The sequence below is a fragment of the Toxotes jaculatrix genome, chromosome 11, assembly GCF_017976425.1.
Source record: "Toxotes jaculatrix isolate fToxJac2 chromosome 11, fToxJac2.pri, whole genome shotgun sequence".
In the NCBI taxonomy this organism is placed as follows: Eukaryota; Metazoa; Chordata; class Actinopteri; family Toxotidae; genus Toxotes; species Toxotes jaculatrix.
This window is the reverse complement of record NC_054404.1, coordinates 20,507,877-20,531,360: the sequence shown is the minus strand read 5'-3', so window position 1 is coordinate 20,531,360 and position 23,484 is coordinate 20,507,877. Positions and strand designations below refer to the sequence as shown.

Below are 23,484 nucleotides of genomic sequence, written 5' to 3'. Positions count from 1 at the left end.
ATGCAATGGATCATCTGGTATATTCAGCACATAGATATAATTCAACCTTTTCACAGTTCATGTGTGTTTATGTGAGTTCACAAAATATTGGTGAAGGAATGATGACTCTGAAGTTCAATTTCAGTCTGTTCTCTGCACACTAACAAGTGCTTATATTTTACGTTTTTAGATTTTTGGAAGACAGGTCTGGAACTAGAGGATCTTTGTGCTGTAAAGTTTGTCCCTTTCTAAGCTCATAAGATAAGTAGTGAGCAGGTGGTTATGGTGGTGTGGTGTTGTGTGCTGCGGTGGGGGGTCAGTCTAACATAATGATAACATAAAGTCCAGCCAGCTGTGTTAGTTGACCTCTTGATGCCACATTTAGCTGCAGTCAGGAGTGCTTTTAATTGTAATCAGGCAGCAGTCAGACCAGACACTCTTAGACTTGTATGTTATAACTACCCTGTGCAGATCTGCACAGTGCACAGCAGTGCATCCAACTTCACCAAGAGGCTTCATTAGTCCAGGTTAACAGACCATGCAGGAGTTTGACACATATCACTCAAAGCTGCCTATATGCACTGCAACTGATTATATGGGAAGGCGAAAACGTTTACTTAATTTAATGAATACAACAACGTACTGTGACCAATCAGCCCGCTGGACTGTCTAATTAAGCATGATTTATGAACTGTGGACTAAGGGCAAAAGCCACCAGGCGTCAATGTGTAGGAATGAGCCTAAAAACAGACTCACTTGGTCTGTTAATCATGACTGGGGGTGATTATTGGTTCGTGGTAAAAGGACAGAGTGGGATCGATCGCACCTATAAGCTGCCGGGTTCAGCCAGAGTGTGCGTCAAGCCTGGAGACTTTGTTGTTATCGGTTTAGGCAGCGCGCAGAGGAGCGCACATGAAGAGGAGGACGCGTGGCTTCCTGTCATCTCTCCTCGAGGGCGGCAGCGATGCTGGAACCGCCTATATAAGAGCCTCCAAGATGCTTCTGATCGGTCATTCATGCACTTGCTGCCAGCGCTTTTCAAGACATCGCCACTGCCTGTACCGTGCAACGTGTGCTCAGCCACTACCGCGCTCTCAGGATTTCTGTCGGATTTCTGTCTCCACCATGCGCCTCGGACAACGCGGATTTCATTATAAGAACTTTGTCAAAGAAGAGTGCCAGTGCGCGCAGGACTCTCCACGGCGCGGGCAGCATGTTTAACTGCAGACTAATGAGCGCGGCCACCTGGAAGTGACTCCAGTTGAAGTTGTGAGTATGAAAAGAAGAGAACAGGCAGGATTTTGTCTCGGTTAGGCGCACCAAGCAAGTAACCTGCACTCTAGGCGTGGACAATGGATACTTTAAGTCTGTCAGTGAACGCTGTATCCTACACTGTGGCAGCTGAACTCCCCACTACAGATGATCCGTTTAATGGACCCATTAAGGACATCGCGCCGTGGAACTTCACGATCCTGGCCGTTCTCATGTTTGTGGTCACCTCGCTTTCTCTGAGCGAAAATTTCCTGGTTATGTTTGTCACTTTCAAGTTCAAACAACTCAGACAGCCCCTGAACTACATTATAGTTAATTTGGCCATCGCTGACTTTCTTGTCTCCCTCACCGGTGGAGTAATAAGTTTCCTGACAAACGCCAGGGGTTATTTCTTCCTTGGAAAGTGGGCTTGCGTCCTGGAGGGGTTTGCTGTTACTTTTTTCGGTAGGTTTACCCACGTTTTCCTTTTTTCCTTTTTTGTTTTTTTTTTTATCCCAACAGTTGCTGTAATTGCAGGGCTGTATCAGCGCAACTTCCATAACTGTAGGTGTCAGTGTTGGAGCTTTGTGAATAGCATCTCCACATGGCACATACTCATCAGCGCTGACTTCAGCATCTGTTCATAAATTAGAGCATCTGGGAGGGAGGTAAAATAAAAATGTAAAATCAGTTCCACTACAACTGATGCCAAAATGCAAAAGCTGACCGAGGATCAGGTTGGAGTTCTGCTTAGTTTCTCTGAGCGTTCTTAAAAAGATTTTTAATGCAAAATAAACAGCATACTACTTATACTACTATAGTGATAAGGGGATACTACAATAACACTTTAAGAACAGTCAATACAATTCACAGTGTATAGAGTGCAGCAAAACCATGATATTAATGACATGAGTGGGTTTTTTTTTTTTTTTTTTTTTTTACAGTGTTGCAGCTCTGTAAGTGTAATCTGCATTATGGAGCACATGGCACACTAAAACCAGAGCAGGGGCAAGGGGTTGGGATGATGGACATTGGAGTATGCAAGGTAAAAATAGTAAAAAAAACAAAACAAACTTCATTAGCAGCAAGAGTGGAAAAAGTCACTTGTCGGACTCAGTGTTAACATCTGTGAGACTGTGGTGTGGGTTTCCTGTATCAGATTTTGGAAAACTGTACCCGCATGATATTTGCTTTTGTGCTGCGATATGTGTATAAAAACAGACCGTGGGATCAGCAACAAAGCCCATGGTGAGACTTTAAGGCAGAATTCAAAGCTACATTCACAGCAGATGTTAGCAGCAGTGTGGGACAGAAGCCTCCTCACATACTGTAGTGCATGACTTGCCATAAGTAGGTTACCGGCACCGTGACCACCAATAACATTTAACTAAGTCAGTGGATTGGTTTCACAGCCTCTGCTAAAGCTCCATTTAAGATGTCTGCTGAGTAGCCTGCAGTACATCAAGACAAAAGAGAATACTTGTTTGTGTCAAGCAAAAACGCTCCTAATTGGATTTGTTAACAAGGTTTGTAAAAAGTCACAGGATGCCTACATTACAGACCGTCAAACTGCCAGGTTTAGCCTAATCAGAAAACATTCATTTATAATAGCTGCTTGGAAGAATGTGATGAGTCTCATATGATTCTATAGAAATATTATTAAATTAGTTTTGCTTGCAGTAGTTTAACTTGTGGTATTTTAATGAGACAGCTTCGGTTGCACATGGATTTTTGCCAGACCTGTATTACATAGTGTAATAACTGAAGCCGTATAGCCCCAGGAAACAGACTTTACATAATGATGCTAGAGAACAGCAACCAAAACCCCAAGACAATGAATTAATCTAAGTACACTACAATTATTGTGTGAATTTTCATGGATAAATTGTATGTTGAATACTGGTGCATTGGGTGTTGTAAGGCATTGAATTAGCACCCAAACAATAACCATTATGTCTGATTAAGAAGTGTATTAAAACAATTAAGTCAGGGCGAAGAGCAGCAGCAGCACACGGCAACACAAAAAACGCATTTTGTTATAAGGAGGAGAAGCTGTCGCGGCGTGAAAAGAAAACTGTCTGACATAATAAATCGAGGAAGCCATTCTGATGTTTAATCAATAGCCCACTGAAGTGAAGCTTACATGTTGAAGGAGCATGTGCTGAAAAGCCACTTCAATTTTAGTCTTGACAGCAGTTTCAGTGATTGACACTGGTGTCACCTGTGTTTGTGTGTGAGTGTGTGTGTCTGTGTGGGGTGGGGGTATGTCTGAGTAAACTGGAAGATGATTAAGCTGAGGTAGCTCTTGCCCGTGAGCTGGATGGATGCTCCACTTAGTATTCTTCTCAGGATGAGCATAATTTCTGTTTCTCTCCATTTTATTTTTTTCAGTTCTTCCTGTCCACATGCACCTGTGCTGTACAGATAAATACATTAAAACTTAATGTTCAAAGCAGGATGGATGTTTTTCTACAGAAAATTCCCTTTGATGGTCACTTTTAGTCCACTTTGAAAAGCTAAAAAAAGTGCAAGATTGAAGCATTGGTGTTAGTTTTATTTATGAGCCTCTTAAATGTATATGACATATGTGGACATCCTGGTTTCCACCTCTCTTTTGTCGTCTCTAGTGAACCTAGTAGACAGACACTAACCATTCCTGGCTGTGGAGAGATTAACTGGTCTGTGAGAGTGGCTTATTACCATATTTAAAGTCTGCTTTTTTTTTTTCAGCCCATTAGAAGGCAGTATAATGCATTCACCTCGGATCATTAAACTATTTCTAGTAATGTCATCGCTGCTCTTCCCTCCATGGAGCACAGAATGGGATACTTTGTCAAACATTAAGAAATATGGTTACAATATAGGGGCAAGTGTTTAGCAGTTCCAAAAGTGTAGAGAAAATAAAACCAATGAGATTTCACACTCTGGTGAAAAGGGATTGAATCTAAAAGAGATGTCAGAACAAACATCATGTGCTCAAACATTTAGACTTTCCAGAAAATAATTTCTTTAGGTTTATTACTGCATGAGATACAAGTAAAGACACACAGCTGCAATTTTCATAGTTAATAAAAACTAATTCCAGGACTTGGTGGTGTGTGTTTCTGACTGCTGTTGTCCCACTGCTGTTTGCCTCAGGGATCGTAGCCCTGTGGTCCCTGGCCGTTCTGTCCTTCGAGCGGTTTTTCGTGATCTGCCGGCCTCTGGGGAACATCCGACTGCAAGCGAAGCATGCGGTCCTGGGTCTGCTGTTCGTCTGGACCTTCTCCTTCATCTGGACCTTCCCTCCGGTGCTGGGCTGGAACAGATACACTGTAAGCAAGATCGGAACCACCTGCGAGCCTGACTGGTAAGAAATGAGCTTATCTCTATAACCCACAAAGATCTTTAAACCATTAGATGAAAGAGCAAAATTGATCGTAAAGGATTAATGCACAGAAATCACAAACATTTTTTTTCTCCCTGTGGGTGGTTTTTGCTGCCATTCCTTTCTTCCTGAGAAATAGTCCCATTGAAAACTGGTGACTGAGGTTTGCAGATTATCGATCTGAACCAGGACATTGTTTCAGGATAGACAGGTTGCTGTGGAATTTGTTGAACGTCATTTTTAGTGCTTTGATCAGCACAAACACAAAATTCTATTCACTTCCATTGTTTTGCGGTGGCAGCACAGGTTTCAGAGCACAAGTGATCTGGCACGCAGGTTGATGAGACCAGTGAGACTGAACTAAAATGGTTGTTGGGCTGTAAAACCAAAACAACAAGCTAAAAGAGGCTAAAACGTTCAGGAGAACTGAGACGAACTGCAGTCTGATAGAAGTTTTCTGTGGATTCAATTCGTTGTTATATAAAATATTGATTGCAGAAGTTTTAAACTAACTCCTAGTGCTAACCCTCATATCAGACTAACTTTATTGTTACCCTGATGATTCAATTTGTCCTTTAACCCAGGAAAAACCCTGTATCCGTTATTTTTCTGGCCACACACTTAGCACACAAACAGTTAAAGATCATAGACATTGTGCACTCAGCCATATGACTCAGATCTACAAAGCTGCTTCCACTGTTTTAGCTCAAACTGTATAAATGTGTCTCATGGAAAAGTGAAGAAACAGGTTGGCTCTAACCTTGGCCCTCAGGGTGCCATCTGGGTAATGCTATTTAGCTGCTTTGATCAAAGGCGTGCTGAGTGTTTGCCTCAAGCCCTGTAAGGGAACCATTGCTCAGATGAAGTGTGGGGGGGAACGAATGGTTCAGACAATACAATTAGGAGATCACCTTATAGAGAATACTCCATAAGGTGATCTCATAGATGACCCGCTCCACCTCTGGCTGCATGCGGCGCGGGTTCTGTCAGGAAACATTTGGTTAACAGCAGGAGCACAAACAGCACAGGTGTGTGAGGTCCAGAATGCTGCCACATGCGCAGCCTGATGCATTTTAAATGTCTCATTTATGTGCACCGTTTTATCACTGGGTAAATGCGAATATCAGCACTGGACAGCTTCTGAATGTTAAAAAGCATAAATGGGAGGTTTTGAAGGAATCTGCAGGAGTAGTTGGCGTCAGTGGATTTTCAGTAGGTGGCTGCGTCCTTGGTGAGGGGTTTGGGACACAATCTACCACCAGTATACCACTGACTTTCTTTCCAGTCCCTTCCAGTGCTCAGCTATTGTGTAAGACATTCATTACAAAGACACACACACATGGAAATTGCCAGTTCAAATCATTAAACAATCATTATCATTTTTTGGCAGGATGGCTTGTTGCTTCTCTGTCAAGTGATGAACGCATAGACACGAGCATACACATAATGACAAAAGTGAGGAAACAGCTGGCAGCATCTGTGGAGCTATGAACAAGAAAAATAATAAGGTTAAAGTATAGCAGAGTGTGTTTATATATATGTATATATATAATGTTTTATTAATTTTTTAAATTCTTAGTTCTGGTAAACTAATTAATTAATTGCAGTTATGTGGAAGTTACAGAAATGATTCAGATCCCTTCACTTTTAGCTCACTTTATTATGTTGTAGGTTGAATTTTAAATGACTAAACTCAAATTACACTCAAGAATTCATAATGACAAAGTGAAAACGTGATTTTAGGCATTTTTACAAGTTTGTAAAGACCTAAAAACTGAAATGTCTCATTCAAAAAAGTATTCAGAACCTTTTGTTTGGTACTCCAAACTGTGGTTGACTGAATTGACTGGACAGAGCTTAGAAAGACACACATCTGTGATAATGAGGTCCCACAGTTCACACTGTGTGTCAGGACAAAAACAAAGCCATGAAATCCAAAGAACTCTCTGTAGACCTCGGTCTGTGGTGAAGCACAAATCAGGACAAAGGTATAAAGCCATTCCTAAAGCTTTGAGTGTTTTCAGGAGCACAGTGGCCCCCGTAATTGTGAAATGGAAGTTGTTTGGTCTGTGTGTGTGTGTGTGTGTGTGTGTGTGTGTGTGTGTGTGTGTGTGTGTGTGTGTGTGTGTGTGTGTGTGTGTGTGTGTGTGTGTGTGTGTGTGTGTGGTGCTATCAGGATGTGCCATGTTTGTCAGCTGGCTTGTGTCAAATGATGGGTGTGATTTAAATAAAATAAAAAATTGTCAGTATTTTTAAAACCATTATGTTCTGCATTTAAACATTTCACTGTTATCTTAACTTTAAATGTGAAGCAGCACTGAGCTCCTCCGTGTAAATAAGGAGATTCACTCTGACTGTGACGTCGGCTGTTGGTGAAAAGAGGCACACCAGCTGGTGGTGGGAAGACTTATTCCTGAAACTAATTCCATTTTTTGAAATTGTTTGACAGATTTGGCTGGCGACAGCACTCTTGGAGATGATTTAAATGCAGTACGCAGGCAGAAGTGGCTCATTAAGTCACCAAATCTCAAATGACTTTGGCCTCCTGACCAAAAGATGGAGCTGCTGGTGCAACTGATTGTTGATTTGTTGTGTCTGGTGTATCAAGCCGATTGATTGAACTCCTTGTTTCGACAATTAATTGGAGGGACTTTCCATAAGTTTAAACCTGTTTTTTTTTTTTTTTTGTAACTCTACAGAAAATGCATGACTGTCTGTAAGGGAGCAATCAAAAGAAAAATAAACATGCTCGTGTCCTGCCTTCAGGGGGTGCTGAATGAAGGGAGAAAGTCTCAGTTCTTTTGTGAAGTCATACCTAACAAGTCTCTCACTGACCCCTCAGCTGAATGATTTTATTTTTTTTCGTCTTTCTTTTCAGTTTAGCAGTTTGAATGAGCAGAGCGAATCATTATTCATCATGAACTCCTGCTTTGCATGTGTGTCTGATGACAATGTGTGAATGAGGACTGAGGTGTGAATTGCAGAATCACAAATGTGTGCTCAGCCACACTTTCCTCATTCAACAAGGATTAAGATGCATGTATTCATGACACACACATGCACACACTCACAAACAAACACACACACACACGCACACCCCACTCTGTCGGCCAGGTAGTTCCTTACAAATTAATCTGGGGCTTGTTTCATTTGACGGTGGTAGGTATTCTCATGGAAATAACATAATTAGACTGAATTAGAGGCCTCGGGGCCCCTAATTGTGCCCCAGAGATTTGTCTCAGCTGTGAAATTTCCCTTTTAACTGAAGCTCAAATGAGGTGCAAAACTGTCATCCTTCTCTACAGCCAGATAAAAGCCTCTGAATATCAAAATGACATTTTGCTGACAGCTCATAGCTAGGAAATTATGAGATTGTTAACCATTTTGTTCTTAAAGAGACACCCAATTGTTCTCGAACAGTTTACCTTGATCTCATGTGAATCAGGTCTCTATGGAAACATCCACATCAAAATCAACAGGGCGAAAAAGCTGTATTTATGTTTCGTAAATAATTATCTGTAGTGAATTGTATTACAGTGGTAGATAAATGCATGTTTCAGTCTCCTAAAAAGTGAATGTCAGCTGTGTCTTTTTTGTTTTTGTTTTTTGACTGTCTCTGAACAGGTATTCAACCAGCATGAAGGCTCACAGCTACATCATCACTTTCTTCACCACCTGTTTCATTCTCCCTCTTGGAGTGATATTCTTCTGCTATGGAAAGCTCCTCCGGAAACTCAGGAAGGTCGGTTCCTACACAACACACCATGGAAAGCTTTAATTTCTGAAAATACTTAAGGCATTTGTGTAAGATGTGCTTTCAGATTAACTTAATTTGATGCTACTATTACCAGTGTGAGCGCTAAATGTAAGGCTAGCTGAAAATATTTTTCTGTTTAGGGCTTTTATTACAGGAAATAGATGATGCAAAAAACAACCCTTCACTAATGGATATTTTGTGATGTGTTCCTGGTATATGACATTTCTCTGTCTGGTGTGCTTGAGGTAAACATGCTGTAATGTCAGTCTTGTGGATTGAAATACAGCTGTGTCTCATATATGGTATAAAAATGTGTGCATGTGTGCACTTCCTGTTGGTTGACTGGGTTTTGACTGTGTCCACTTCATCAGTTGTCCTAATAGCAGCCTGTGTAGATCAGATGTTCATGGATGGTGACAGCAGAGCAAAGGCTGCAGTCTGGAGCTGTTATGTGGGACATAAAGACTGTTTCCTGTCGCAATGAGAGTTTTCATTTTATTTGAGTAAATTCATTCTTCATTTAAGACAGTGAATATGTATTAGAAAGTTAATATAGCTTAGCTGGAGCTTTTAGTGTCTTGTAATAGTCTAAGATAGAAAACCCCACGTTTGTTAGATCCCAGTAGATGAACTTAATAAGGTAGATGGTGTTGTACTGCTAGCCATAATTTCTCTTTCCTCCAGGTGTCTCATGGTCGTCTGGCCAATGCCAGGAAGCCAGAGCGGCAGGTGACCCGTATGGTGGTGGTCATGATTGTTGCGTTCATGGTGGGCTGGACGCCGTACGCTGTCTTTTCCATACTGGTCACAGCTCATCCAACCATTGAACTTGATCCCAGGCTGGCTTCCATCCCCGCCTTCTTTTCCAAGACAGCTGCTGTCTACAACCCAATCATCTACGTCTTCATGAACAAACAGGTAACTTTTCATTTTAGAGCCAAAGGTTTGTATTTCAGTGAGCATTAGGAATCCTGTTTGGTTTGATTTGATCATGTCAGTCTTGTGTTCTAGGTGCAGAACAGTCACATGACCAGACTAGTAGTGGTAGTGTAGAAGGCAGAGAGCTAAATTCCTTCCTCTGCCACAGCTGAGACACATCACTGCATGTATGCAGCAGATGAAAGCTGCTGCAGAATACTGACATGTTTTTTTCCTGTTATTGTTGGGTGTTAGCCTGTCTCTCAATAATGCATGATATATGAATAAATGACAATTGTCCATGCATGCCTGTCCTGTTAAAAAATACATTAGCCACCTATGGTTATGCTTGTGAGGCTTGCAAATGCGAAAGGGCTGGTGCTGTCATTTTTTTGTGCCATTTACTTTGTTGCTGTCTGGGACTACACTCACTGGGTACACACTGTCGACTTCACAAATATTTATTACATGACAGCAGCCATTAGAAAAGACTCATTAAATGCAGTTCTTTAACACATGACATATGATTTGAGGTTAAGAGGCCTGTCCACATGTGTCCTGATTCCATTGGAGTATTACATTTAAACCACAGTTGCAACAGTTTCAGCAGCTTCACTGTAAAACAATCAGTCTTTATTCAGAGTAACCGTTTTTCTCTGCTGTGAGCTGACATTTGCCTTCCACGGTGATTACAGAGTGATTTACAGTGTTCACCAAAAATCTAAATGGCAAGCGTTGCATCCTCTTAATTTGTCCTTTATTTAAGGTAACTGTGCTAAAAAAGGTCAGACAGTGATAACACTGACAAATCTGCCACTGTATCACTTCATTACACAACACAATTATGTTACACTGCAAGCCTTTTCCCCTCTCCTCTACTCTGACTGTGGTGTGCTACAGTAAACTGTATTATGAATCATGAATCATATTAAGCTGTAATATGAATCATGTGAATTTAAATGTAGCTGCAGTTTAGCTGCAGTAGGGGCAACACGGGTATTTATTTAAAATTGTGATCCATTTAGTTTGTGTTTCCTTTTCATTATAAAATGTACCTTTGTAGATTAAGTGTTCATACATGCTGACAAAGGATCATTCTCTAGGCTGCAGACTGGAGCCATTTAGTGGAATATCAAATACTGTGACTTGATGGATGATTGTGACTTCAAGCAAGCAGCAGTCTGCACGACGCAGACTTATTCAAAAGCTCAGACAGTTCCTGTGTGCAGAAGTGGAGCTCACAGTGTCATTAAGTAAAACACTGATGTCCCACAGGGCTTTCTGCTCCTATAATACCAGAGTCACTGGCTTTACTGCTGTTGTATCTCTGTTAAACATGAACATGCTGTGTCCAATTTACTGATGCCACATCAGTTTCCTTTACTTCTCGCTGCAGTTTGTAGCAGCTGCTGTACAGAGTTCTCCTGAAGTTCTTTAACAACCTTTTCATGTTAACATGTATTCCTCACCATTTGCACATTGCTCCATTGTCTATGGCAAGTTCTTAGTGTACATGGCAGGTTTTATTTTTTTCAAAGGTATACACTTCTGTCCATATAGAGGACATTAAAACTGTCAGGGCCAGTTATGATGAACATGACCAAATATGAAACTTGCCTACAGTACAGTTCAAAGTGATCTATTTTCAGAAAGTGGAATAGTCCAACTATATGTACATGCACTTTGCATGATGCCTAAATCAGACTCTGCTTGCCAGGGAGCAGCACGCCGTCTGCATGTCCATCCGACTGCCCCAATTCTGAACCGCACTCACAGTTTAAATGGGTCAGCCAGTGTCTCTGTTAAGACATTGACTGAATGTAAATAAGCAGGCAGATTCCGGTTTGAGCAGAGCTCCTGCTGTTCCCACCAAACTGCTGGTGCTTATAGAAGTCAGCTGACCGCTGGTGCTTGATCGTGATACCTCCCTTCTCTCCCTCTCTCTTCCTCCCCCTCTCTCCCTGTCTCTCTGAGTTACATAACAAGGTGAGGTGAACTAGAGTTTCAGGGGATTTCCATGATGCATGACCACAGCTATTTGTTGTGGTAATTTTAGAGAGATACAACCCCCTGGGATCTCCTAGGTCAAAAGGTCAAAGGTGAAAAAACAATCAAGAAATATCCAATTACCACTATTACTAGTATTGTTTAAAAATCTTTTGACTTAGAGCTGAGAGGCTTAGACAGGCTTTGATCACTCAATGCCACACTGACTGATCAATAGCAGAGGCAAAGCAGACATTTAAAAGTGAAGCATGTAAGAAAATTAAGTCTGAACTGTTTTGACAAATAGAAAATTAATAAATTGATATTTTGTCCACTGGGACCTTGTGAGATGAAAACTTCATTGATAAGGTTAATGGTGTCATACAGTAAAACCATGATCTCCATCTGAACATATTTCTATTACTTGATGATTTACTGTACATTCCTGTACCAGGAGAGTGCTTTACTCTGGTGAAAAGTGGTTCTTGAGGCCAAGGAGATTATTATAATATAAACTCTCTGCACAGTTAATAGGAATATAATGGAATCCAATTCACATTTTTGGCTTCATCGCCCACAGCTGCACTGTTTTTGTTCACTCTTATCAACCTTGTCTCCAGCCGCAACAGGTAGCTCTTTAAAATAAGAAAGCTGTAATGAACCCTGTGTATTCTACCTGCCCACCGACTATCCCAATTTGTGACTTTGGAGTAAAGGGTAAATACATACATGCATATACATGCAGCTAAAGAGCACAATACTTCTCTCAGGGGTTAGAGGAGACCAAAACAGAGCTAAAAGGAGAGTGAAGTTTGGACTTAAGCTGGATTCATAGGCCTTCCGAACTGCATTTTGAATAGCTTTGGAACCCCCACCCCACCCCACCTTTCTGATATCAGATAGTGGTGTATATACCAAACCAGTCTAACTTTCCGAACCTGACGATCCGATATTCATGCCCACTTCTTCCTATGTGGAGGTTGGAGGAGCCAGGCATTGTACTTTTCTCTTTAGCTCTCTTTTTTCATTTGCTACATAACTATGTGTTGCACTTTTAATATGAACAACCAAGTGCAATACTATGAATGTCTCCCTGTAGACACTGTCTGAAAATATGTACCACTATCCCCATTTTTAAACAATATCGTGTCTAGCACAACAGACTTTTCACTCCAACAGGTGTTCAGAACAACCCTGAACATCAAATTCCCAACATGGTTAGCAACACATCTTTAGAACTGGTTCTGAGAGACCATAAACCAACCCTAACACTGCTAATGCTGATCCTAATTTTGCTGTGTCCGCTTTATGTTTAGATAGGCAGTTGATTAGTAAGACATTTATAACTGTAGATGGTCATACTGTATTTTACACGTTGTGTTTTACAGCTCATTTTGCTGCCACAAAAAACAGTTCATGGAGGTTTAATGTAACATACCTGACACAGAATGTCACCTACATGTCCATGTCCTACATGTCAACAAAACATGGCAATTAGTTATTTTGGTGATATCCATTTATACAGTACAGGATGCTTAAAGTTATCATGATATCACAGTGTTAGAAATTAATAGTACAGGCCTATCAGTAGTGCTTGAACCTTCTGTTCAAACACTTTTTGTGACTCCATGGAATTCAGCTTAAAGTGTCATGAAGTGTCTCAGTCAGGTGTTGGGCCACCACGTTCAGCCAGAACTGCTTCAATGCACCGTAGCTTTAATTCTACAAGCCTCTGAACTCTACTGGAGGGATGAACACCATTCTTCCACAATATATTCCCTCATCTGGTGTTTTGAAGATGGTGGTGGAAGGTCGCCGTCCTAACTTGTCGGCCCTAAATCTCCCATAGTTGTTCAATGGGGTTGAGATCAGGTGACTGCGAAGGCCATAGCCTATGACTCACATCATTTTCATACTCATCAAACCATTCAGTGACCTCTTGTGCCCTATGGATGGGGCACTGTATTCTTGGAAGAGACCCCTCCCATTAGGATAGAAATATTTCATTGTAGGATAAAAGGTGATCACACAGAACAACTCTATATTGATTTGCAGTGACCCTTCCCTCTTGCCATCTTGATACAAAATCAGAATGAGCTGGGCCTGCTCAGCACTTTTTTTTTTACACGACTGGATGTTAATTGCTTAATTGTACCATGCAGTGCACCTGTGTGGAAGCATCTGCATTCGTTTTTTCTTTCATTCAGGTTTTTCCTTTAATTTGTCACCCGTCTGTATCTGCTGTAGATGTTCAGGGTTAGTGTTTCAGGCTATTCATTTTGCCATTAAGCTGACATTTTATGACCTTATGCTCTGTGCAGGAGTCTTATAAAGCTGTATATTTCAAAGGTGGAAAAGGTGGTTGTACAAGTACTAGATGTAAGGGGTTTAACAGCATATTTAAGGTGCCAGAGTGAACAAAGTCGCAGAGCAGCCTTTTGCTTTTTCATGAGGGTAACAGAGGAGTTAATGCCACACTTCGAAAAGCACTACTAGCTTGAGGGGAGCAGTTAGGAGGCTTGCGTGTTAAATTAGACAGGTCATAGAGGGTCAGGAATCGTGATTTCTCCCCAGGGCTTCACAGAGTGGGAGCTTCAAAACTGAAAAAGGTCAATTAGTGTTTTTTAGATTTAAAGTAATGTGGAAACCACTGATTGTGGTGCTGTTAGTGAGGACTGGGAGACAATGACCATGTTCTACCAAGAACAACTGTTGACAGGGCGTCATTGTCCCTGCCATTGCGTAGCCTACGTGGGTGTGTCTGAGAGGACAATGCAGGCACAATTGTATGGTGTGAAATATAGTCACTGATGATGCAGAGACAGGTCCAAAAAAAAAAGTTTATAACCTGATACTGGTCACCTAAGCTAATTGAAGCTAATCAGCTGCAAGGTCTACAGCAATTCTCAGTGCACAGATATGAGAGCTAGTTTGTTAAGTGTCTAAAAACAGGCTTGTTTTGGTGTCTTTTAAACACGACACCTAAAATGTAACTGCAGATAATTTTAAACTTGTTTCAGGCTAGCTGCTTTTAATTCAAATGTTTTCTGTCCAGTTCAGGAAGTGCCTAATCCAGCTCTTCACCGGCATGGGGACCATACCAGACAGCAACCTGAACCAGACCTCTGAACGACCCGGCATTACAGCAGAGAGTCAAACGGGAGAAATGTCAGCCATTGCAGCCCGCATCCCTGTGGGTGGCACTGCATCACCCAGGTCTGACGAGTCTCCAACCGACTGTGGCTCGTTTGCTCAGCTGCCTATCCCAGAGAATAAAGTGTGTCCGATGTAACAGTAAACCTGATCCCAGTAGGTGTCCTCATACTGTCCTCTGACCCTGAGAGTCCATAATAACCTTCTATAATCTAGATACAGTGTGTTTCTGAAACTGCCTGGACAGTTACAGAACTTTGCTAATTTCTTGGGGAGATGGAGGGTGCAGAGTGACAAGCAGAGTCGACTTTTGAAGAGTTTTCATAGTGGATGCTTCTAGCACATTTTTTTATATTTCACTTGCAAAAGTATTTAAAGATAGACACAGAACATAAAAAAGCGTTGTGCAACAGCATATTTCAGTGGGTTGTTCAGTATTTGATTTAAAAAATAAATAGATAAAGCACAACAGCGGGGACAAGAAGGAACTGAACTGTACCAACAAATGCTCAGAGCTTTACCCACTAGATATCTTGTAAATATGTACTTGATGGACACTTCTCTGTCCTGATATTAGAGAATATCTTGGATGTTCTCTTGACCATCATTACACACCTGCTAGCATGTCACGTTAGAAGGCACTTGATTTGGCTTGATAGCATCCGCCTTCATATGCCCATGAAAAGACGAGACTGCTAAAAACGCAAACCTTGACATCAGTTAGTATGGGGCTAGTCAGTGTTTTTCAAATACCACAAAGCATCCAGCCTTTCATCTTGTCCTCGCCTTCTCTTTTGAAGCCCTGTGATGGTGCCTGCAGAGAAAGCATTGTTTTTCTATGCTGTTTCAATACTTTGGCAGCGCGTCCTCATTCATCTCCACTCGTCAAGAGGACGGAGTGGTCGTCTGAATTTGGATACTTTTACTTTAGTTTATCCCGCGTAGACTAGTTTGGGTCAAAGCTTTCATCTTTAGTGGAGATGGTTAACAGGACTTCGAGATGCCAGTCTCTTGTTGCCTCTGTTGAAGATGGAGGGCAACATATTTATGAAGTGCCAGCAGGGGATCATCAAACACACAAACATGTACACAACTACAAGTAGCACATATACATACACCACACATGCACGCACACACACGCACACACAGACACTCACACATAGTCACATACAAACACACACACCAACTGCAGTTCACTGCCTGTATTACAATAAGCTCTCTATAGGCACTGTGAGGATGATACAATGCATCAGTAAATATCATAGCACAAGAGTGGCTTAGCTAAGCTGCCATGTACAAAAGCAATGAGTATTCCCATCATTAGCACAGGTCTACAGCAATAGTAAAGCTAAATACTGTCACACAGTTGAACACTTCAGCGTTAGCTACAGTAAATGTAGCAGTGAGTGTTAAAATGTCTAATACTTGACTTTGTGGTGCATGTTTGTTCACTATTACTGGATATTTGTCAATACACTGTTGTCTTCTCTTCTGCTGCACAGTGATGCACTATGTTGAAAAAAGTAACAGTATGGTGTCTGTTTGCAATGTACTGAGTGTGTTCCAATCATGTTTGGCCAGTCTGGTAGAGGTAACACTTCGCATCTTTAAGTATTAATGCATCTGTGCCAAATTAATTGGGGAAAACTTGATATAATTAGCATAACATGAGACCATGGTAAGGACAACTGGCAAGTTTGCTCATATCTCATAGACATGTAGCTCATATTTTCATCCACCCTGTTGCTTTGTTGTTAACCATGAAAACTGCTCCTGTTAGACAACCTTTTTGGAACTAAAACCTGTATCAATGTTTTTTTTTTTTTTTTTTTTTAAGTAGTTGATAAAATGAACTGTGTACTGTGAAAGGGTCACTCATAGTGCTGTAACCACTGAGAATGATCACCCAATTCAGCAGGTTTATGCTTTTTAGCCTCTTTAGCTCATAGTTGATTTTACGGCTGCTGGTTTACTAGTATGATTCAGTCTCACTGTTCTCTTCAACCCCGTTTCAGCTACAGGTAGCTGTATGATTTCAGCAGAAAACACAACCAACACAATAAACCAACCATAAGGTACCTGTTCAGTAACAAAACTTCACTTGCAAATGCTAAAATCCCTCTCCTGCTCTGAATGTGGGTGTAAGTTTGCAATTGTTTTCTAACATATTAGCCGTAACAGTGTAATATGGTGGTGGCTGTGTGTCTGTTGTTTTGGTAGTCACACATTTATTTGATTTTATTTTTTTTAGACTTTTTTGTTACTTTCAACTGCCACAACTAGACACAGCCTGTTATGTGGAATAGACAGGGCTGCTCATTAATCTGGACATGCTCAATGATGAGTTTTTGATTGATTAATTTTCATCAAAATTAATCTTATATATAAATAAGGTCATTCGAGCTGATATGTTGTTGACAGCTTGAGTCTGTTTGTTTACAAAACAACAGTTAGCAGCTCATGCTAACTAGACATGTCCACATGTTTGACTGGCACCGTATGTTTTATCATGTCTTTAGCATAAAATGATGTAAATAAGTACTGCAGTGCTGCAATAACTTTGCCAACCTTGCTCTATGTAGGCCAACTCTACAGCTTTACACTGTAAGAGTAAGGTGACCCTCAACAAATTCATAAGCAAATGACCGCTATGTATTTACTCCCTGCGGTACAGTATACAGTCATTTGATACAATGGGTCTGGCTCCCTCCAACTTTGCTCCCCTCATGCTCAGTGGGTTAGTTGCTTAATAACACAATCATTGTGATTGGCGATCCTGTGGTTGCTAACAGCTTCATCCAAAAAATGAGCAGCCACACCAGCACACAGCCAGAAAATTAAAAAAAAAAAAAAAGTGAATGTTCCAAGCATCCCATTATTACAGTATGGTCCAGCTTTCAGTGTGGGCCATGGTCCAGGCTCCTGTATGTAGTAATGTACTGGTTTACATCAGCAAATAAAACAGTTCCAACATTCTCACAAGTCTGAGAGGAGAATCCAGCAGCAGCTATATGCTGGTTTGAAATGTTTGTTGGTTGCTCATATTTGGATGATAAAGCCAGGTCTTGCTGGAAAATCTACAACCATACTGCTGCCTACTTAGGCTAATGTCCATTCATCAATATAATCAACTTTCTGTTCTGTCTCCATCACTCAGTACCCAGCCTCTACAGTTGTAGACACAGTAGGTGTGTGGGGGTTTTGGAAATAGTGTGTCATGGTTCTCATGTTCCATCTAGTGTTTCTGCCAGTTTTGTGTTTTCATTGTCACTAACTCTCATGTCATTTCAGACCCAGCCTGTCCCCTCTGCCTGGTTCCCTCTTGCTGGCCGCTCCACCCCTGCACATCTGTGTCCTGTTCACCTAATCATTCCTTCTACATACATATGCCTCCCTGTTTTTAATCACCAGTTGTCAGATCATCTTCATGCTCTTTGCCAAGCTCTCCTGACCTTTGTTTGTGTTCCTGACTGATTCCTCTTTCTGACTGTTTGCCTGCCTGGATTGTCTGCATTCTGTTGAATAATCCAGTCAAAATGTTTTACCTGCCATCATTCACACTGGTGTGTTTTTGGGTCCTGAGTTTCTCAGAACATGATAGCACAGTCTGATGCAGCGTGGACCCGGTCAACTCTTTGACTAGAGAATTGTGGGCCCAAGTGGACTCCCCTGCACCTACGTAAGCGTCAACTCTGCTCCACAGTGAGACAAATCTAGGATGTTGCCACTAAACATGACCAGAATGAGTGGGTCAAGTGTCATCTCCCTGCAATCACATCTGCCACAGCACCTCCAGCTTCAGTTGGAACGGGCCAACCAGTGAGCCTTGTATGGTGACACCTGAGCGGTATTCCAGTGAATAGGGAGGGTGTCACCCATTCCTGATCCACTGTCCTCTGATGTTCATGCTCCAGCCATTGTTCTTCCCCGCCAAATATGCCAAGGTGGCATACATTGTTTCCCTGGCGTCTGGGTGAGCCAAGTTATAGGGAACAGTGGAGTTGACAGCAGTCACCCATCTGAGCATCGGTGGAGCTCTTTGCTGCTGAGCTCCAGAAGGTGTTTCACCTGCTGTGCCTCAGACAGTGGGATCTATGAGTGCCTAACTCCTGCATAGAGTTTTGCACTCCAGCAGCTGAAAGTAAGTGGAATGCTTCCTTTCTACTTGACACTTGTAGCTGGCTGCCTGATGAAATGAAGAATGAAATGGTTGCTCATCAGCTCTCAGAGGATCTCATGTTACCCTGTCTGTGTGCATTGATAACCGACTGAGAGAGAGAAGACAGGAGTGAGTGCATACCTGGAGAAACCATACCCCTGCTCATTCTCCCCCTGTGTCCCTGGTCCCTGTAGTTGCAGCCCCAGCCCTTACAAGTACATTGAGCACCCGTAGCGATGGAGAGGAGCATTTGGGATGGATGTGACTCTTGGTGGAGGCGAGACTGCGCCACCACAGGGGGAACAGTTTTATGTGTTGTGGACAGACCAGCCACTTCACTGCTTTCTGTCCAGTAGAAGCCTGCCAATAATCAGTAATTCAGAGGGAGGTGTTGGGCCAAGCTGCTTCCCTTGGTCTGCCCTGTAAATCTCTGCCGCACGTTCTGCTTCTCCTGGCAAATTGGGTTCACAGCTTGGCAGTGTTCATTGGCTCTGGGGCTGATGAGAACTTTTTGGATGCCCATCTTGCTATGCAGTTGAATATTCCAGCAGTTTCCCTGAGTGATCCCTTTCAGGGAAACTTGTCCAGATGATCCCAATCTGGAGAGGTCAGGTAATCATTAAGAGACACTAATATTTCATATCATTAACTCTGCCCAAATTCTGGTCATTCTGAGAAATTCATGGCTAGTCTGCCATAATCCACAGATAGACTGTTCTACAGGGTTTATATCATGTTGTTTGCCTTGAGTTTGCCAAGCCCTCAGTCTCCAGTTGATCTTCTGACTTAGATTTCCAAGACGTGTGTCTAAAGTCCACTCAGAGTACTGGATCTGAGGGAGGTGTTTAATCCTCTCACTTCTCTACCACTGCACCAGCTTTATGACAGGGTTTTCCTTTGTGGACAAGAAGGACAAATCAACACATATGATCCATCCCACTTTCCATGTGTCCCATATCTAACCTGTCCGGGAGAGTGTGCTCTGGCCCTCCACCACCATAGCCAACTCTTCAATGGTGACTCAGCATACATGGTGAGACGGCTACTCATATCACCGGGGGAGATGTCTCAAACTCCTGGTTGACTGGGAGGGTTAAGGCCCTGAGAAACACTCGTGGGTTTCTGTCAGAAGCACCCTGGACATGGTTTCATCAGACCCATTGTGATCAGCCATGTCGGACGTTGGGGGAAGTCCCTTGGGTTCTGTCAGGGTTCTCGCGTTCCATCCATTGTTTATGCCAGTTGTGTGTTTTCATTGTCACTAACTATCATGTCATTTCAGACCCAGCTCTCCCCTCTGCCTGGTTTCCTGCTTGCTGGTCACTCCACCCCTGCACACACCTGGTCCTGTTTACCTAATCATCTCCTCTGTATATATACCTCTCTGTTTTCACTTACCAGTTGTCAGAATGTTGTTGTGCTCTTTGCCAAGCTCTCCAGACCTTTTTTTGTGTACAGGCCTGATTCCTATCGTGGATTGTTTGCCTGCTGGGTTGAAAACAATTCTGCCTGCCATCCCTTGTACCGTTGCCTGCCTGGTTTGTTTGCTTTGTGTTGAACAAGCTACTAAAGACTCGTTACTTGCCGTTACTGACTCTGTTTTGCTTCTGGGTTCTGAGTTTCTAGGAACGTGATATAGTGACTTCACCTTGAAGATCAGACAGGATATAAATCAAACAAACCTGCCAGTGTTACATTTTGGTGCAAGGATTACAGACTGCACTGCATGCTGATAAGGGGAAGGAAGGCTTCCAACATATATAGGTGGGTTAAAGCTCCTATTTCTCACCTCCCTATCCTGAATATCAAGCTGCTCCACCTGTCTGTTGTATTGTACTTTCAAAGGCATGTCAAGACTTGTTCTGCTGTAAGTTTTTGTGTCATGAGTACTTCTGTCTTGAGTTTGATTTACATGGGATTATAGGTTATAGATGCACGCTGGTTATAAAAATATCTGTATTAAAGTATATTTTTTGAAAAGCAATTATGCATTGCGTTGTTTTGTTTGTACTCTTGAAAAAATTATAATGAAAATATAAACTGCTTAGATTGATGGAGTGATTTGAAGCTCTACCTCAGCCTCGCACTCCAAATATCTGTGGACCATGTGGACTCACTGACCAGGTTTTGACCAGTCCATGCAGACTTGACACAGGAGGTAACTATCTAAAATTCTTGCCCACTCCTGTTTTTGTGCTGACTTTCCAAGCCATACATTTTTCTAATAAGACAAAATATTTTCATTCTGTATATTTTGTGTTGACCATTTTTCTTTTTGCTGAATTGCCAAGTCAACTGACTGAAAATGCTGAAGTCACCTACTGTACACACTAAATACTTAAAATTTATGAGGATTCATTCCCTCAGGAAATTAATAAATGGCTCCACTTACACAGGTTTTGTTCAGCTATGGTGGTGGTGGAGGGGTTCTGAAGTCTTTTTCAAAGTGTCTTGCTCCCTGAGAAGATGAGTATTCCCAGTAGAGCTTTTCTGTTTACACCTCTCTGAGTTTAACCTTGCACTTTGTACAGTGCATCACAACACAGCATGGATAAAGGCTGCAGAAAGAAAGAAAATGGGGATTTTGTGAGTATTTTCGTTCAATCTGATATGTAACTAGTTCAGATTCTGCCAAAAATACAACAAAAAACAAAATGATAAAGGTTTAAGTGTCTCTAGGGCTGGAAAAAAATAGAAAAGGATTTTCTGTCTTCATTCTCTTTCAAGATCACTCTTCTACCAAAGAGGTGTTTTCAAGGTCCCGTCCTGCTCCCACATTGATGCGATCAATATTTGCAACCTACTTGTGATGATAGATGTTTGCCTACATGCATGTTCCACAGCTAGAGCCGCACATCCTGAACTGTATTAACTGACCCTGCAATACAACAGCGACATTATTTGGAAGTGTCTTTAATATTGTGTGACTCAGGTGAACACACTGACCAAATTGCTGTAGATTAAAGGGTGTTCTGTCCAATACAGATGCGCAGGCAGGCATGTCAACCCTCTCCTTCATTTCCTCCGACTTCTCCCCCTAAGCTAGAAAGAGCAAAGCTCCAACTGTTTCTCAAGAATGTGGACGCCCATTTCTGCCATGAGAGGAAAAAGAAGAAAAGTTACACGTTATAGAAATCAAATGTCTTTTTTGACTAGCTGTTTCACAAATTAGATTGAAATCTGGAGTCCAGGTTGGTACTGGTTAATTTTTGCAAACTCTCTTAACTTTACCTTCTCTTGATATGTTTAAAAATATGTGAACAATGTCATTGCTTTAAACATGCCATTATTTGCCATGATTCTTTTTAGCCCATCATCCATCTGTTTTGTGTCTGTGAATTGTGTTTTGGTATGTTTTTGTGTTATTATCTGTCCCTGTTTGTACATTTATATGAAACCTTATTTGTCTCATTTTGCTGCCCATCTTGACCAGGAAAAAAAGAGAAAAAAAGATTTTGTATCTCAGTGGGGTGGAGCAGGAGACCTGGCAGACGGGTGGAGGCACCTGGGAGGCAGAGCAGGAGGACGACAGCGGCAAAGACGAATCCCCTCCAGAGGCGGAGCAGACAGGTATGTGCTATGTGATAAAAGGACCATGTGGTTGGAAATGAGGATAATGGGAGCAGTCACGCTGCAACAACAGTAAAGTTGTGGGCCGTGAACCAAAACACTGATCTGAAAGATGTTAAAACGCGGGTGATAATCCTCAATGGACTCCTCGTTTTGAGCATCTCCGTTTACATTCGGTCACTTGATCAAATGTTGAGATAAAATAATATCAATTAGTGCAGCTTTAATGCAGTTTTCATACCGTGTATTATGACCTGAAAAGTTTTCAAGGACAGGCAGTGGAGACACGAAGTGAAAAAAATAAATGACCCAACAAAATGACATGTGCGTCATCCACATGTAAATATGAAAGTGGGCCGGTAAAAAAGTATCAACACCATCAATATCAGCTGTCTTCATGTGTTTTGTTTCATAATGATGCTCGAACATAAGAGCCGCCTTCTTCTCCACTCACTTAATAATTCATCTATAGGGAACTTTTTAACCTTGCCATAAATCATTATAAGTGCTCATACTCTCATCAAGTCAAAACACTGACAGGTGCCGTCCATCATCTATGTGAGTTCAGTGACAAGATGTGGGTAGAAAGAAGGTGAGAGCCGTGGACAGCACTGTGAACTCATCTGTCTTCTCTGGTGAAGATGCTGAAACATCACACAGGCTTAGAAAAACAGCAGTCTTCTGATCTCTAGCAGGAGAAGAGCTACTACACTTTAAGGCTGAGAACTTGGATCATGCATGTGAGAGAATTGGGCACAGTGTTTAAAGATGGCACCAAACTTATCCCGGTGAAAGTTTCTCAGCTTTAATTTTTTGGCCACCATACCATGCATATTCCTATATCGTTTCTTCCTGAAGCAGACAGTATCACATGACCATCCATCCATTAGATGGCAATCAAAACATTTCACTCAAAACCACAAATGTTAACCTCGTGGTGGTGCTAAGGGAAGGACTGTGTGATAATCAAAGTCATGAGGATACATGACTTTGATTGGGAACCATGAATGTCTGTGTGGCCTGTCGGTGATGTTGATGCGGCAAAGTTAAGGTATCATCACAGAGTTAGGATTAATCTCTGGAGACCATGAATTTCTGCACATGTTCACAGCTATACATCCAGCAGGTATTGAAATATTTCAACACCTGCAGGAGTGGAATATTTCAGGTGGAGTAACTGACCAACGGACCAATAATAGACGTTGCCATCCCTATAGCCACGGCACTAGCATAGACAAAAGTCAACACCAAATCATTCTTCAGATCACATTATTGTCTGGCCTCTCCAAACAGAATCCTGTAAATTCAAACATCTCTAACACTTGTCAAACAACTCTACCATCA

The 23,484-nt window shown here is 41.8% G+C and overlaps 1 protein-coding gene across 1 annotated transcript; it reads left to right on the top strand.

Moving 5' to 3' along the window:
* The first annotated feature begins 1,316 nt into the window (after positions 1–1,316).
* On the top strand, positions 1,317–14,550 carry valopa (vertebrate ancient long opsin a). The gene is made up of 5 exons (XM_041049871.1): positions 1,317–1,695; positions 4,369–4,579; positions 8,222–8,339; positions 9,039–9,272; positions 14,314–14,550. Exons 1-5 carry the CDS (start codon positions 1,332–1,334, stop codon positions 14,548–14,550), a joined length of 1,164 nt encoding a protein of 387 aa, XP_040905805.1. The 5' UTR covers positions 1,317–1,331.
* Positions 14,551–23,484: the final 8,934 nt, after the last annotated feature.

What these genes read in the sequence shown, in the direction of transcription:
- valopa (XM_041049871.1), top strand. Translation starts at nt 1,332, where the DNA reads ATGGATACTTTAAGTCTGTCAGTGAACGCTGTATCCTACACTGTGGCA. An exon ending in GTTTGCTGTTACTTTTTTCG is followed by an intron (nt 1,696 to 4,368) that starts GTAGGTTTACCC and finishes TGTTTGCCTCAG; the next exon opens with GGATCGTAGCCCTGTGGTCC. An exon ending in TCCTCCGGAAACTCAGGAAG is followed by an intron (nt 8,340 to 9,038) that starts GTCGGTTCCTAC and finishes TCTTTCCTCCAG; the next exon opens with GTGTCTCATGGTCGTCTGGC.